This window comes from Cavia porcellus, unplaced genomic scaffold (genome assembly GCF_034190915.1).
Source record: "Cavia porcellus strain 051 isolate PalLab524CR breed Dunkin Hartley unplaced genomic scaffold, mCavPor4.1 scaffold_21, whole genome shotgun sequence".
Classification (NCBI taxonomy): Eukaryota; Metazoa; Chordata; class Mammalia; order Rodentia; family Caviidae; genus Cavia; species Cavia porcellus.
Window position 1 is genome coordinate 25,294,572 of NW_026947504.1, and position 17,828 is coordinate 25,312,399.

The 17,828-nt window shown below is 35.3% G+C and overlaps 1 protein-coding gene and 1 pseudogene across 9 annotated transcripts in view; both read right to left on the reverse strand.

Annotated features, from left to right (window-relative positions):
* Window positions 1–17,828, reverse strand: part of Csnk1g3 (casein kinase 1 gamma 3) — a 109,226-nt gene that overhangs the window by 41,794 nt on the left and 49,604 nt on the right. For all 9 annotated transcript variants that reach the window (XM_063232440.1, XM_005007009.4, XM_013141076.3 and 6 more), the window contains exons 4-5: window positions 11,001–11,070; window positions 1,419–1,567 (exon numbers count right to left, since the gene is read on the reverse strand). In XM_063232440.1, coding sequence (XP_063088510.1) covers window positions 1,419–1,567; window positions 11,001–11,070 — 219 coding nt within the window. The remainder of the gene's footprint in view (window positions 1–1,418; window positions 1,568–11,000; window positions 11,071–17,828) is intronic.
* On the reverse strand, window positions 11,077–17,826 carry LOC134471941 (non-POU domain-containing octamer-binding protein-like; annotated as a pseudogene).

Sequence of the window (17,828 nt, forward strand, 5' to 3'; positions counted from 1 at the left end):
ATTTGTTTAAGAAACCGACAGAAGCAAGACATGACTTCTACAATGAAAGCAACATAAAAAAATTCAGAAACTGTTTTAATCCTTTAAAGTAACAAGATGTCAGTCTGAAATTCCACATATGTGAGAATATATATATATATATACACACACACACACACACACACACACACACACACACTCACATATGGTCACTAGAATGCAAGTTTAAATTTTGTAACTTTATTTCCTACCAGTAAATCTCAATCAACATGCTGAGAGTAAACTACCGCATAAAATCAAAAGGTTTTACTGATTTAAAAAATCTTAAACTCAAAAATATAAATAAACATACTCATAAAGTTGTATTATTCTTCCTCAGTTGGAGAATCAGGCAACTTTTAAATTTATGTTAAAGATATTTAAGAGTTTGGTCTGTTAAATCAAAATGCCAGTATCATTTGTTTTCCTTTTTAATTTGTTTTAATTTTTCCTAGGTTGAACTCTTAAAAATAAGATTCTGAAAGTAGAAATTTTAGAACCCAACTCAATATCAATATAGTACATCTATATTAATAGTTTTACAGATTCTCAAATAATGTTCATTGTATAAACTTATAAACTATGACATTATAATTAAGAAAACTGCTTCATTTAGAGACAATCATAATTAACAACATAAACAATAGTCACAGAGACCATTGTAGTTTATCAGCAAACTCTAGATCACATGATACATAACATTCAATGACCTTTTCATTAATTAAGTTTTTGAGCACTTTCTGGGTCATAAAATAGTTTTAATAATATTTTAGTAGTCGCATGTTATTTTATGATTATTAACAGTTCACTCAACTTAGTTTCCATCTTCATTATATTCATGCTTATGCATAAAACTTTAAATACATCTAAATATTTCCATAAGGCAAGTTTTTAGAAATGAAATTAATGAGTCAATGGACAACAATAATTTTAAAACTGTGTATATTTCTACTGGCATTTATTTGAAAACTATCTTAAACCCATCCCCTAAATTTTCTTCCCATATGTTCCCTAAAACTTAAATAATGAAAAAGATTCTTTTACTTTGTTTATTCTTTTATTAGTTCATTAAAGTCTATTGTAAAAATTAAAAATTTATGTTTCTGAAGTATTCATCTTATACAAGAAAAGTTTGCTAAAAACAACTTAAATTTCGAAGTAAGTACTCTATTCTTAATGTATTTAAGATACTTTCATTCAAGTAAAATATACTTGATTCAGTTATTTTATGTTACATGCACCCTGGAAAGATAAAATGGAAAGTAGAAACATTTGTAGTAAGTAGTGGCTAAAGGCTCTCAAGAGAATGTTACAAAACTTTAGTATAACTTTTAATTTAAATCTGTGACCAATTAGCCATGCGACTGTTCAAACAGCTTCAGACCCTCAGCTTTACTTACCAGCTGAATAGCTATCATGAGAACCGTTTTAAGAGAAAATGTTCTGTCGCACAAGTCAAACAGGTCTTCCAAACTAGGACCCAGCAGTTCCAGCACCATTGCATTGTATTTACCACAAGGCCCAAAATAGTAAACTTGAGGTATCCCATCTAGAGGAAAACAAAAAGCCACTGAAAAACTTCATCATCTTAAATACAAGCTCTTTCTTCCAAGAAAAACAATTTTTCTAAATTTCATAGCTTCAAGGACTATAACAGTAGTTTTACTTCTTCCAACTACACTGAGCTTTTTCTGACCAAACCTTTTTTCTGTACCACCTGCAGGTGCTCACATCACAGCCTGGGTGTACTTCACAGCTGCATCAATGAATGGCATTAACAATGCTATATCGTCTCTCCACCACCTCGTACACTGGGCCCTCTAGCCTATATTTCCATGGCCTACCGAATATAGAAAAGGTTTACTTTTACTGAACAAGAGTCAGTGGCTGCTGTCTTTAATAATCCGGGGTGGGTATACTGAGAGGCTCCTTTCTCTTCAGATTCCTGTCATATGGAATACAGCCCTAGCAAAATCCCTTTTCCTTCAATGTGAGTAGTCTTCAGTGGGCCCAGCCTAATCAGTCAAGTCCCTTAAAGAGGCTCGAGAAATCAGAGACACTGGAAGCAACAAAGAGGCCCTCCTTGCTGGCCTTAAAGCTTAAAGGGTAATAAGCTACAGGTCGTAAGCTTCCCCACCCCACGGTACTCTGGGTTTCCTAGTTGTCTGGGTAGTAGTTCCTGTTCCAGATCTGGCTGCTCTGCTGGTTAGAAATAGCTGGTCACTATGATGCACATAGAAAGCAATCTCCAGTTTATAAGCCATCCTGCCTCTGTACCTCCTGCCTGCTTATGTCATATAAGCCCTAGATCATCAGAGATCAGGACCTGACGTTCTGGGAATGATCCTAATCAGTGCCAATTGACATAAATAAATCTGCCTCCAAATCCTGGGTGTCGTTTGGGGGTTTCTGCTTGCCACTGTTTTGACAGTTATCTGAACACCTATCAACCCTGGACAATTAAATAAATTGCACGTTATCATTTTGGAACACAAAGACAGCTTTAAAGTATCTTTATCTTTAGAAATAATTGTAAAGGGCAATAATTCTGATTAATTTTTTTGTTGTTTTTGTAACCATGCATTACTTCTGAAATATTTTAGTGAGTAAATATACATACAAATAGAAAAGACTGAATGAAACCCTAAAAAGCTAATCATTGATTACAGGTAATCTCTAATTTCACTTGTATATTTCCTGGACTTTACAAACTGTCATGAAGAATTTAAACCATTTTTGCAACCAAAGGAAAAAATGTAAATTTTAAAAATTCTTCCAATATCACAAAGAAAAATTTGAATGGAAAGTATTTATATCAAATTATAATTTTATTTCTCAAGACAAGTCTGGATAGATTTTTAACACTGATCCAACAATGTGAGGACAACTAACAGGCTTTGGGGCAGAGGCAATACCCCTGGTAAAAGAAACAAAGCTCCACAGTCACCAAACCATGGTAGGCAAGACCACAAGACAGAAATTCTGTGGGAACAGTTAAAGGAAAAAGAGAACAGAAGGGACATCTCAGCCAGGAAATGTGGTGCTCGCCTAGAATGCCAACACTTAGGACCCTGAGGCAGGGAGATCACTGCAAGTCTGAGGTCACCATGGACTGCGTACTGTGAGTTCAAGGCCAGTTTGACCTAGATGGCCAGACCCTGTCTCAAAAAAAGGAGGCAGAGCTCAGAAAAAAGGCTTACAAGGAAGAATAATGAAGGAGTGAAGTTACTACCTGTCACCGTTTATGTCTGTGTCCCCCAGGCCTCATGAGTTTGCATTGTGTATTTGTGATTGGTTCATTGTCTAAGGCTTGGATTGATGTGCCCCACCCACTTAAGGGTGGAGCCAGGATGTGATGTAATGGCAGGAAAAAGGTGTGTCTTGCTCTTTGCCCGTTCCTGTTTGTTGTTGGTGGCCGCTATGAACTGTGGCCCAGCCATGCCCACCTGTCTTGGAGCCAACTGAGTATGGACTGAAACCTCCAAAAACTGTAAGAAATAAACCTTTCCTTTCCCAACTTGGGCATCAGGTATTTTGTCTCAGCAACGAGCAAAAAGTAACTAAGACACTACCTGTGTCTATGATTTAAGTATTGGCTACTAAATTGTTTAGGTATAACTTTATTTGGGCAATAGCAACCTTGTGCATTATTTATTTGTCTCAATTGAATTTTCAACAGTAAACTCATATTGTACCCATTTCCAATTATTATAAAAATATTTTTATTTGATTCTACCATAAAAAGCTTCCTATTCTTGGGTTAGGGATTTAGCTCAGTGGCTCAAGTGCTTGCCTGGTAAGTGCCAGGTCATGAGTTCAAGTCCCTGGTACCAAAACAAAAGACCCAAAAAAGCACTACCCATTCTGAATCCATGAAAGATAGTTCTAAGAATTTCCCACATCTCTAATTTTCAGGGCTGTTTGCTAGCATCTCTAATTAATGGGAAGTCTAATTTTTCCCCCCAAAAATTCAAGCATGAATGAGAACAGAATTTCACACACTGGAAAATATAATCTCACTCATATTCCCTCCCATACTCACTTTACTAAATACTTGGTTTTATGTATCAGAATTCAAGTGACAGAACAGTATGAACTAGTTTAAATAAATCATAAAACAGTAACAGGTGGTCTAACATTGTTAAAAGTCAAGCCACTCACTTGAGATGATTTAACATATTCATGATCTCTAACTGACTCTGTTTTGCTTTGTCACATTGGGTTTTTCGTTGGTGCTTTGGTGTTTTGTTTTTTGGCTTTTTTAAAATCTTTTTTCTTTTCCTCTTCAAAGAAAAAGTTATAAAAACTGTGGAAGTAATGGAAACTAAAAGGTGTGATTGTTAGCGTAAAAAAGAGAGGAAGGAAAGTGATCCAAAGGCTATAAATGCAAGTATATTTAAATGTGTAGGATAGAGAACCATATTGCTGAGTTTTTCTTGGATCATTGAAGAGAACTGACTGCAATCTCACTGTACTAATCTCCACTTTGTATGCTTTAATTTGGTAATCTGGACAACCGCTTCTAAGATGACAATGTGTGATCTATAAACTGGTGAATTCTTACTGTATAATTTTTCTCTTGAAATTCTGTATTACTTCTAGCCTTTTACTGTTTTGCTTCATTTAGTTTTGTTTTTCTCTTTAAATAAAAAAAACATATTCATGATCTCAAACAGTATTTTGAATACTTCTTCTACCATTAGAAGTGTACCAAGAGTACTTCCTTCCTTCAGTACATAGGATTAAGATACAAATTGTCCCCTAAAGTCTCTTATGTTCACAGGTAGCACTTTCAAAAGTCATAAAGGCTCTGACTTCATTTGTGGATTAACTGACTGATGAGGTAATAATCTGATGTCATCACTAGGGAGTAATGAAAATCTATAAAGTAGGGCCTAGGGAAGGGAGTGGGTCATGGGGGTGTGACTTTTAGGGAGCAACTTGTGCCTGGCTCCTCCTACAGCTGCTTTGCTCCGCCCCTGGTTTCCCACTCCCCTAAGTCAACAGCTCTCTTCTGCCACACCTTTCTGCCTGAACATTTCCACTCTGCCGCAAGCTGAAGAGCAATGGGGCCAGATTACCATGGACGGAAACCTCTAAAATCATGAACCAAAATAAACTTTTCCTTCTCTAAATTAGTCTCCTCAGGTATTTGGTTAAAGCAACAAAAAGGTTAACACAGATAAGTAATTTATGACAAAATTATTTTACTTCCTATGATAAAGAGATGTTTGTCTACTTTTTATGCTTTGATTTTGTGACTTAAGCAACTACTTCTATTAGTGATTTCTTACTTTTTTTAAATTCTGCATTATTTTTTGAAATTCTGTATTATTTCTACCTTTTTTTTTCCTGTTTTGTTTTTCCCTAAGTAAAAAAAAAAGATATTAATAGTAATTGAAAGGAATGAATTAATTTCAAGTTTCTTCCAATACGGCCTATTTTAACTACCAGATGTCAAGGAAATATACATGAAGAGATTATTCAGAATCAGATCTTCAAGATAATTTTTGATATAAACTTCAAAATATATTCCATGCATTTTTATGAAACATCAATAATTCAAATATATTTTTAAGTAAATAAAAAACTGAATTTTAAGAATTTAAGAATCACTTTCTCTGGAAAATGAAGCCTTTTAGATGGCTAAATTGTACAGTTTAATGTAAACTGCTTAGTTTACAATTTCCACCAAAAATTCTCATTAATGATGTTTTCTTTCTTAAAATCAAGAATTAAATGTACCTAATCATAGGATAATACTAGTAAGAGTTAATTAAAATAAATACAATTTATGAAATTGTATAGCTTATTCAAAATAAACTAAAAATTAATACTATAACAATTTTATATAGTATTAAAATATTAAGTTTTGCACACAGGATCATATAAAGCTACAGAAAATCTGGAGGTTTTATGTTACAACTTCACATACAATGATGGGGAAATCCTTGGGAGATTTAAAAATGAGAAAAATTGTGGGACATGCCTATAAACTCACAATTTAGGAGGCTAACGTAGAATGTCTATACCTTCAAACTATCTAAAAGACCCTGTCTCTGAAATACAAAAAAATAATAATAAAAATTTAAAAATTGTCCTTTTGGTCATTTTTACTATGAAACTATAATTGTGAACCATTTAGCTCAGTTTGAAGGAGAAAAAGATGAATATATCATTATCACTGCTTTCTACCAGATCAAAATTAAATGTCAGGGATAGACATAAATAATGAGAAAAAATAAATATATATTCAAAATAATATCAAATCAAAGAAGCCTCTTTTATGGAGAGAAAAAGTTGTCAGAAAATGTACTATAAAACAAATAACAGTTTACTGGGCTTAAAGAAAGAGATTCAGAGGAAAAGGCAGACTCTTCAGAAAGAATACAAATATCTGAAAATAGTAAGATCAGTTCTAGGAATAATAAGCTTAATGCAACTAAAAAGTGGGTCAGCAGAAAAAGAGATTTAGACTTTATGCTAACTGATGAACTCCCTCGTAGGAGGTGGAAATAAGGAGACACAGGAGGCTAAACAGAAGCCAATTCAAAGAAAAGTGACAGTAAGGACAAAGGAAAAGAATGATTTCAAGACAGATCTTATTAAGGGACAGAAGTAACAGAACTTTTAACTCTCCCAACAGGCCCAAATCCAAGGGACACTAATGTTTCAGCTTGAATATGTATAAAGCTATAAAATTAGGTAACCCAGAGGACCAAGCAGTTCTTTTGGAAAAGAGGAAAATCACTGGAAAATTAAGAAGAAAACAATGTACACAGCTCAATCCAGGTATACTGAATTTCTGATTTCAGATATATAAAGGAGATAAAGAACTGGAAGTTATTTTAAATGAAGGTAATTTGATCTCCTCCTTTAAAAAACAGATCCTGAATGGTGAAAAGAAAGCCACCTACTAAGGACAGGAGCCTGACTCCTTACTCTTTGTTATGTCAACCCTCTGTGCCTACTTCTCTGAACTCATGTTCCTTATATAACATTCTTTGACTGATAGCCAAAGTCATCCCTACTCAATGCAATGGTTCACACACTTTTTCCTTGCTCCTCTTCTCTTGTTAATTTCTATACTCTCTTCTGGGAGATCTGACGTGTAAACTGAGGACTGCCAGATCCAGACCTTCATTTTACTAAATGAATATTAAGTGGATGTGACAAAACAAGACTACGTAATACATTAAATTTTGCTATTACAGAAAGTGACACTGGCATAGAACAATATTCTAATCTAAAACTGAATAATGTAAGACTCAGCCTCTCATATGTTATAATCAAACTTTAAAATTCTACTGTACATATAAAAGTTCTGTTGAACAAATAAAAGAAAAAAATGAGGGATATTGCCAGGGAAGTGAGATGAAAGAGAGACAGACAAACTGACAAAAGAATAAAAACCCAAACAGGGAGAACCAGAAAAACTGTGTAATTTTTTGCAGATATCTCAGTAAACATGCTAATACATCTTTTTAAAAATTTTATTAAGGTCCACAACACAGTTAACCACTGTAACCATTTTTAAGTGTACAGCACTGTGGCATTAGGCAAACGTACAATGTTGAATAATCATTAGCACTTTTCATCTCCGGACACTGTTCAATATCCCAAACTGAAACCAGTATTCATTAAATAAGATCTGTCTCTCCCCTTCCCTCAAGATCCTCACACTGCCATTGTACCTTGTGCCTATATTAATTTGACTATAGTAGATACCTCGTATGAGTGGAGCAGTACATACTTGCCCTCTTGTGACTGGCTTACTCCACTTAGTATAATGTCCTTGAGGCCCATTTATGTTGCAGCATAACTCAGAATTTGTTTACTTTTACAGACTATAATATTCTACTATAAATATGAGTGCACTTTTGTTTATCCACTTTTCTATGTATATCTGAGTCCCATCTTCTGGTTATTGTAAATAATACTATTACCCAAATGGGTACACAAATCCTGTGCTACAGTCCATACTTTCAATTCTTTCATGGACTGTCCAGAAGTAAAACTTACAGATCAAATGGTAGTTCAATGTTTAATATTTTGAGGAACCATCATATAGTTTTCCACAGAGGATGTCGCATTTTACAAAGCCCACCACCAATGTACAAAAGTTCCATTTATTTTTTCACATTTATACTAACACCTGCTTTTTTCTCGTTTTTGTTTTATATTATCCATGGCCGTATTGACAAATGTAAAGTGGTATCTCGTTGTGTTTTAAGTGGTATTCATCTAATATTAAAGATATTGATTATCATTATGTTTTCTGACTCTTTGTGCCTCTTTGGAGAAATGTCTATTTAAGTCCTTTGTCCATTTTTAGTTGAGCTGTTTCTACGTTTGTAGCTGAATTTTAGGACCTCTGTGTATGTTCTGGATATTAATTAAACATACGTTTAGAGGCAATACTAAAAGACAAGTTATCATTTAAATATAACACATTATACAAGTGTTATAGGTTAAATTACCTAATGTGACCCATTTCTAAAAACCTGAACATTGTGGGTATCAATTCCAAAATGAAATTTTGCAATCACCAATTCTCCCCAAATAACTAAACTCTCCTGTTTTTCTACAAGGATTACATGAGCACTCAAAAACTACTTATCAAATTCATGATTCATGAAAATCATGAAAGAGTAACCAAAAATCACATGACTCATAAAATAGTTAAAAATAACACATTTATCATTGTTTCAGAGCCTCTATGATATGCACCAACCAACACCATTCATGTTCAGTCAATATAAATGATTACTCATGGCAGCAGGGAGCATCTTTATATACAAAGACAACACTGCAAATGCTGGTATCTACAGACTACACTGTACTTCTACAGCATTCAAGTACTAAGAGACATACAATTTTATGTTTTTATCTGATACAACTCTTAAAGTTAAAATTTCAAAATCGAAAAATCAAAGAAGTTAAAATACAATTTAAAAAGAAGTTAAAACAAATTTAAAAATCTAGAAAAGAGATGCTTTTATAATCACTGAGTAAAGACTACTTCACCTTTGGCACTTTGTAAGAACAATCAATCACAGAGTAAGATTTAAACATACAAAGAAAGGCAGATCATAATGACTCAAAATATGGATGACAATATTTGAAATTCTAGTAGTATCCTGTAAGCAGTATCCTGCCTATGACTCAGTAAGTTTTACTTAATTTTTGCTTTACGTGTTAATCCTAACCAATACATGGGCTTCCAATACAATTTCTTTATCCCCCATCTCATTTAAATCTCAACCTTCAGTAATAATTTCGGTACTTCCTTGAGGTCTTCCTATAGATTAGATCTAGAATGTCCCCAATTGTCCATATGTTAAAGACTTGCTCCCTATCCTATAGGAATTTTGGGGGAACCATTAAGAGATAAAGACTAAGGGAAGGAACTTAGGTTATTGGGGAGCTTGCCTTTGAGGAGCATACTGGTACCCCAGCCACTTCCTGTCTCTCAGCTTCCCAGCTATGATAAAGTAAACAGATTTCCTCTGCCATGTACTCTCACCATGATGCACTGCCTCATGAGATTTAAAATGGTGACGTCAAACAACTGTGAACTGAAACCTGTGAATCTATGATCAAAAATACATGTTTCCTTCTTTTAAACTGATTATCTCAAGTATTCCTGTCAAGGCAACACAAAGTTAACACAGGCCTTTTTGTGTATGACTTAAGCATGCATTGTGTGACATCTATCATGATAAATGTACCAACATAAAATTTAAAATTTACTAACCCTGCAATTGTAACCCTACTCATTTGTAAATTATACTCTTTAGGAGAAAAATATAAAATCTATACCATATGAAGAAAGGATAGTTCTACCAACCAGATGCAAACATGCTTACAAAAGGGTACTGTACATGAAGAAATTCCATTGTATTAAATATGAGGGAACAAAGTACATGCACTGTAGGGAAAACTATAGAAGTAAAATCATTAACAATTCGAAGAATAGTAGTACACAGAAGTAAAAGAAGCTTTACCATGAAAAAAAGGCAACATAAACTAGACCTGTTTTCCAGTGACGCAAAAGGCCCATTCTTGCTTACAGTTTATGCAAAAATATATTAGTTTCCTAGATTACTTTCACAAGTTATTACAAATTTGGTGGCTTAAAACAATATAAATTTATTTCTTTAAAGACTGGCAATAGAAATCTGAAGTCAATTTCACACCAAGGTGTTATGTTAGCAGGGCCATGCCCCTTTCATGTTTCCTTTCTTAAGGAAACAATCCTAGCTAGAAGCCTTCTCTAGAACCTTGTATCTGCAAGCACTCTTTAGCATTTGGGTCTAATTTTTGCCTCAGTGTCATACTGCCTTCTCTTCTTAATATGCATGTAAATTGTTCCTCTAATTCTCTCATTCAAGGATGCTAGTGACTGCATTTAGGGCTCACCTAGATATTCTAGAACCTATGGCACACATGCCACAGCAGGGTGTTTTGTATCCGTGAAAACTCCAAAAGGTTTGCCATCGCTGTTCTAGAATAACCTCAATACCTCAAAATCTTTTAATTTCACCATGCCTGTAAGCTGTCTGTCATAGGGTAACATGTACAAGTTTCAAGCTTTATCTAATGGGATATCTCTTACAGGACCATTCTTCAGCCTACCACAATATTGTAAGGCATTCCAATAGTATACTATCCCCCAAAAGGCTAAGAATATGGAAACTACATGCTTCTTTTATTATTCTCAAATTAGTATTTTTTTCTGCAATCGTCTCTGCTCATACAAAAAGCTTCAAATCTGTCATATTTAAAATAAAAAGAACCATTAGCTTTAGTAAGATTCTTGTTTTTTCTACAACAAAGTCTATAGTTAGACAATGTAAGTACAGCCATAAGAAATGACTCTCCTTCATCAAATTTACAAATATACTAATCCCTAAAACTAAAACATAATTGTCATAATGATCTACTTCATTTCAAATTTAAAAGTTAACCTAAGACTTTACCTCCAGATCCTAACTGCTTGTAGAATCTGTATTCCAAATGTAGCTGGGGTGCTCTGGATTTCATGGGCTCCTAAGCAAAGAACAAAGAAACAAATTTTAAAAAGACATTTAAGTTATTAAAAAATCACTAGGTCCCAATTACAAATGTTTCAGATTTTAGTGTCAATTCTTATATAACATAAACACTACTTTGGCATTCTTATTTAAGATTCATATAAAAATTAAGTTTTCTTCAATTTTAAACTGATGTTACCCATAGCTATACATAAGGTAAGTAACTATTAAATCAAGTATTAGGGAAATCTCGTTTGACCTTTTGATCTTGAAGAAAATATGCTCTTAAGATTCACAACTAAAGAAATGTGGGCCCTTACATTATTTTTCTCTACTCCCGGATATTCCCCTCTTAATTGTACATTTCAGATGTAAAAATTCTAGGTTAATGTGAAGACTCAGAAAACTAAAGAGTAGCTGAGACTATAGCTCAGTGGCACTACATATGCTTGCCATGCATGCAACTTTGGTACAAAAAAAATAAGAAAGCACAAAGACGATAATATGCAAATTTCAATCTTATTTTTTATTGAGCTGTAAATTAAAGAAACGTAAACTGTATAAGGCAGTTTTACATGTTAGATCCTTAGCTTTGTTAACTACACATTCTACAACCAATATGACCAATAAGCTACACAACATTTTTATCATCTCTTCCACAGAGACAATCACTTTTTGATTTTTACTCCCTTTGGATTAGCTTTACCCTGTGGTTGGATTTCAACCAAATGGTACATAATGTAGGCTTCATACGTGTGGGTGTGAATTTTATTCATTCACCTGGTTTTGAGATTCATATATCAATACGAGTATCAGTAACACAGCTCTTGGATATCTGTAATATTAAATGTGAAAAGTATCTTCAGGAAAAAAAAAAAACTGTAGTAGAGCAACAAACAAAATCTAAACAAGAACCAATAGGCAAACTTTTCCTTTTTAAAGGCTTAAAATGTACCTTAATAAGTTGATGCTGTACTACCGCTCCATTTCTCAGAAAACTCCAAATTTAAGGTATCAGGGATAAATCAAACATGGTACACCAATAAAAATGCACAGCATACTTATCTAAGATAGGCAAGGCTAAGAGCTACTGTCAGACCTTCAGCATAGAGCAACCCTGTCCCCAAGATTGTACTAAGCCTATTAAGAAAAGCTGTGAAGAGCAACATCATGCACACAAAAGGATGTTCTTACCCAAGGAAAACATGGAGGCAAGTTAACACAAGAATTTTTTTAAGATACACTAAAATGAAAATCTCTAAGAGAAAATGTCTTTACTACATGAAAGGATAATATATGGGATATAACAGAACACACATAAGCTGTCTGTGACCTCTGTGGACATTTGCCTGAATCCTCATCTGGGAGCAAATGGAGAAATGGGGCTAAGGTCACTGGGAGATGGAGATGTTTGGGTTTTTTGGTATATGTGGCAGTGTCTCTGGAGTGAGGGGTGTAGAAAGCAAATAACACACAATGGACAAAAAACCGGAATGACCAAGATTAACGGGACTCCAAGGAACCATCGTCATGGTTGCCCCAGGCCTTCAACAATTAATTATATTTGAAATTTCAGGAATACAGCACACAGAAATTGATTAAACAATATACCACACAGAACTGATTTATTAACTATCACCCCTCCCTTATCCTCTGCCTCCAGCATACTCCCTTAGAGTAGTACCAGGCAGGGAAGACCTAACTGGGAGGAATCCCTAACACTTTTTCAAGTTAGAATTCTGGCTAGTCCAAAAGGGTTCCTTCTTTTAAAGGTTTCAGGAAACTAGACACTGCAACTTTATTCGTATCGGAAACGTCTGTTTCGAGCAAATCCAGCTCCAGGAGCTGCACGGTTGAATGCAGGAGGGGTTCCACCAATTGCCCCGATTCCTTCCACTGTAGCAGCCTGGCCAAAGCGTTCACTTGTTGGTCGCCTCAGTCCCAACGTTCCATCCGGCATCATAGTAGCAGATCCTGGAGGAGCTGGGGTGCCAGCTGGCACAGGAGCAGGGGACACGGCGCCTCTGTTGTTTACGCCCATAGCTCCTCCCATAGCCGTCTGCCCATCGAATCTCTCGTTCTTTCGCATCTGGGGAGGCTCCCTTGAATCCTTCTTGTTGCCCCCACATTTCTTTTTCACGGCGCTTACGCACCTCTTCCTGCCTGAGCTCCAGTTGCTTTCGTTTTTGGACCTCTTGGTTATGCAGCTCTTCCATTCTCCGAAGTTCTTCTTGGCGTTTAATCAAATCTGCCTCATCAGCACAACCTGGTGCTCATGGCGAGCAGCCTCCATCTCCATCTCCATCTGCAGCTTCTCACGAGCTTCCTTGATCCTGCGGTCCACTTGATCCTGCTGCTGCTCCTCCATCTCAGTAAGTGCCTTCCAAGCGCATGGCATACTCACATTCAAAGGAGCCAGGTTGTGCAAATCTAGATGGCTGCTCTCGCTCCTTGTGAAATTGTTGGTTCTTTATAACAAGTTTTTCTGGAAGTCCTTCTTCATCATCTAACCGGTCCACAGGCTCCACAGTCACAGGCCGAGGAAATGTGGTTAGCAGGATCCTTCACTGCACCTGTCGAGAGCTTTCCTTGCAGCTGGCTTCCCTGAGAACTCAACAATGCCTTTTCCTGAGGGCCTTCCTCGATCATCCACAATAACTATAGTCCTGTCCACCTGGCCAAACACGGAAAAGGCTTCTTCCAGGAGCTCACTGGACACATACTGAGGAAGGTTTTGAACTATAAGGGATACATTATGGCAGGCAAAGCGCACACGCAGTTGTTTTCCACAGAGGGGCATATGATCGAGCTGCACTTTGGCAATCTCCACAAGGGTTCGTGTTTCCAAGTGGATAAAGCCAAAGCTTTTATCCTTATGAATGAAAACTTCTCCCGCTTTCCCATATTTTTCAAATAGTCTCCTCATTTCCTCCTCAGTGACATCCGGGGAAGATTGCTCACAAAGAGACGGGCTACGCTGGGTAAAGGTCTTCTCTCCTGGTTTCCTAAAATTCTTCAGGTCAATAGTCAAACCTGAATTTTGGCTGCTGGCCTGTTGCCCATTTGCAAGTATCGGTGGTGATGGCGGCTGCTGTGGCTGTGACTGGTGGTGCTGCTGGTGGTGACGCTGATCATGCTTCCTCAAAGTATGGTTCTGCTTCTCCAAATTAAAAGTTTTATTGCTCTGCATTTTTATACCCTAATACTGACAATCTTCTCCTCAGAGTAACGGCGACCCCCCCAATAGGAAAACTTAACAAAATAAAAAAATTTAAAGAACAAACAGAATTTTGAAAAATTTGTTTGAAAATAAAGTGCAGTTTGCCACAGTTTGAAACAACAAAAGAGAATACAAGTGGAAGGTAAACAGAAAAATTATACAAAATGTTTTATGAAAACATAGGAAATATAAAAGAGACATAAATAACACAGTAGGGAGATCCAATATGTATTTTATATCAGGAAGACAAGAAGACAAAATGAACATAAGCAATAATGGGAGACAAATTACTATGAATATTGAAGAACTGATACGGATAACATATGGTATTGCAGAAGAATGAGGATCCCAAATAGAATTACTAAAAGGAAAAATATACCAAGACACATCATAATAAAATGATAACCTAGGACAAAGACTTCAAATAAGGAACTATTAAAATCCTATTTGAAAATTTATAGTCATAAGGATTATTATAATAGAAACAGTATGTTTATTTCTTAAGAGGCAGGACAGTACAGTAAGACTAAAACTAAATTGTACTAGGTTTGAATCCTGCATGCAAACACTTCCTCTACTTGTGTGACTTTTGGCAAGTTATTTAACCATTCTATACTTTTCAGTTCCCTTATCTAGGAACTGAAATAAAGTTAAAATTTTATCTTTCTCATAATAGACATAAACTACTTCAAATAGTACCTTTCAAAGAGTACAGTATTACCTATAATGCTTCAGTTATCTATCTGAAAATACAGAACCTGAAGACATAATTACAAATGAAATTCGAGTATATACCATACTCAATCACTAACACCCTCTAGGTAAGAAAATACAAACCAAGATCTGATTTAGTGACTTCACTTTGATTCCAGTACATTACTAGCAATAAAAGTTTACTATATCATCATATAACAAAAGACACACAAAATGACAGTTCCATTATTCATTGGACAAGTAGCTGTACAAAGCAGAAGGTACAAAGAAGAAGATATGAAGGTGGTAGCTGAGAACAAATTAACAACTTACCCTAAAAGAAACTATTGACTTAAACCTGGACATTAGATGAATGTAAGACTTTTTGTAAGAAGCAAGAGTTGAAAGTTACTGAAATTTAATGTCAACATGACGTCATGATGTAACACCTTTATTTATACCAAAGTATAAAAACCAACACTAAAAGTATATGAAGAATCTGAATCAAATTACAATGAGATACAACAGTTACAAACAAAAAATATGCAGAAATAGCAAACTTAGTGCTAAACTATAGTCCAATTTACATAAAAATTTTCCTGTCCTTCTATATGTATTTAGATCAATTTGAGAAAAAAAGTGACTATATATCATACTTCAACCTCTAAGTATTAAAGAGATGGATCTAGTCACTTCAATGTACAGTGAGTAATAATAATTAGTATATGTAATACTAATTATTGTGCTTTTAAAAAAAAGCCAACTCGGGGCTGGAGATTTAGCTCAGCAGCATAAGCGCCTGCCTTGCAAGCAGGCAGTCATGAGTTTGATCCCCGGTACCGATAAAAAGGAAAAAGGCCAAAAAAAAAAAAAAAAAAAATACATATATATATAAAAAACAGCCAACTCAAGGTAAGGACCAATATCCAAAAAATAAAAAAAAAAAAAGACACAGAAAAACAAAGGGATAGTAAGATAACACAAAGTAAATTTGTTAAAAAAGTGATATATGCATTCACATAAGGCTGGAAAATGTATAATAAATGTTTACTAAGGCACCAGTCTGGGCAAGATGTTCCACATTTCAAAATAACAGGAGCTAACGGTCACCACTTCAAGCATGCAGCAGCAGTGGTGAACCTAAGCACACATGCTGCAGTAGGCACACAGAGCCCTTTCTGTCAGCGCGCAAGCCAAGCATATGAGTTGTTTTTTCTAAACTAAAACCTCAGTATTCAGGTTTAATTGCAGTGCTGGAACTTTGCAATAAATAAGTGGGCTTTGTGTTGCAGCTTGGGCACTTGGTCTCTCAGAGGTTTGCCATCACCAGCCTGAAGCAATGCTCCTGCCTGACACAGTAGTAGTTTATCTGCCTTAGCCTGTGAGATGCATAATGTCTGCATATAAGCCATGCTCCTGCAAGTGAAGGTGCTCACAACAACTTACTGTGTAAGTATTAGCCTACAACGTGGCAAAAGGAAGAATTCCAAAGAAATAAAAATCAGCAATGTCATTCATCCAGTCCCTGCGTTCTGGGTCTCTGTTACTCTGATTCATGTATGCTAACTCCCCTTATCCTGATATCATGTCATAAGAAACACTTTGATTTTAATTTAATGTTCTGTGTAGCTCAGCCTAAAGAAAGAAAACATTATTTATACTAATTTGGGCATTTTGGACCTGCATCAGTAACATATTTCATTAAAAATTTGCAATTAACTCTTAAAGAAATATGTTTCTGTCAAGTGATCCTTGTGACTGATTACAAAGACTGCAATACTAAGAAACACTGACCATCTTGATGAGAGCACCTAACCACATTTTGTATATGAAGCTAAGAATTAGACCCTGAAACCGAGGAAGATTCATCTAGGTAAATCCACACATATCAGGCAGCCAGTCTCTCCTGTGAGTGCCACAATCCTCCTGTGCAACTGTCTTTTTTTTTTTTTTCTTGGTGCCAAAAATCAACTCAGGATCTTGTTGTTGCCAGGCAGGCCCTCTGCCACTGAGCCACCTCCCCTGTTCAGTTGTGCATCTCTATTTCCAAGTGAAGTCAAACAGCATTTGTTGCAGTGAAGCTTGAGTTTTCCATTCCATCTCAAAATTTCTCTATTTCACGCCACTTGCCTCTTCCTCTAATCATCTCTATTTTATATATCAATTTTCACTTCACTGTTATACTAGCAGGGACAATGGTAACAAAGCCAAATAGACTGAGAAAACCAAGCCACGCCAACCTCAAGAAAATGTGGCTGGTAAGCCAGAACGTCTTACCACAGCAAAGCGTATCTTGTAAGAATTAATTCATAGGTCTAAGTTACTCCAAAAGAGATCTTTCTACCTTACAGTCATCATAATGGGCACACTTAGGACTGCAGAAAGTGTCATGGGAATTTACTTTCCCTGCTATCTCACACCCAAAAATCAAGCTTTTCAGAATAGAAAGTAAAGCAACAAATAGCCTGCATTAGCACAGTTATAAAGAGAAAAAAAGTTCAGAAACCACTTGGAAGTGTATTTTTACAAGAACAAAATCTTGAATACTAAGGAAACATGTTTCATTCAAAATGGTTAAATTTGTCACAAAGAGAAATTCTGCTAATTTTTGTCTATATAAATTAAATTAAAAACTGCTAAAATTCAAAAATTCAATTCTATAATTAATTTTCAAAGTAAAAGACCAAGTTTTTAACACTAGGAAAAACACTGACATTGAAGGGCACGATAGTACTAGGACTTAATAAGAAACAGGCAAGATACATATATTTTTTTTTTCTTTTCAAATAAATCCCAATTCATTATATCAAAATAAAAAATAAAAATATTTAAAATGCAAATGATTTAAAAAGAAATATGAA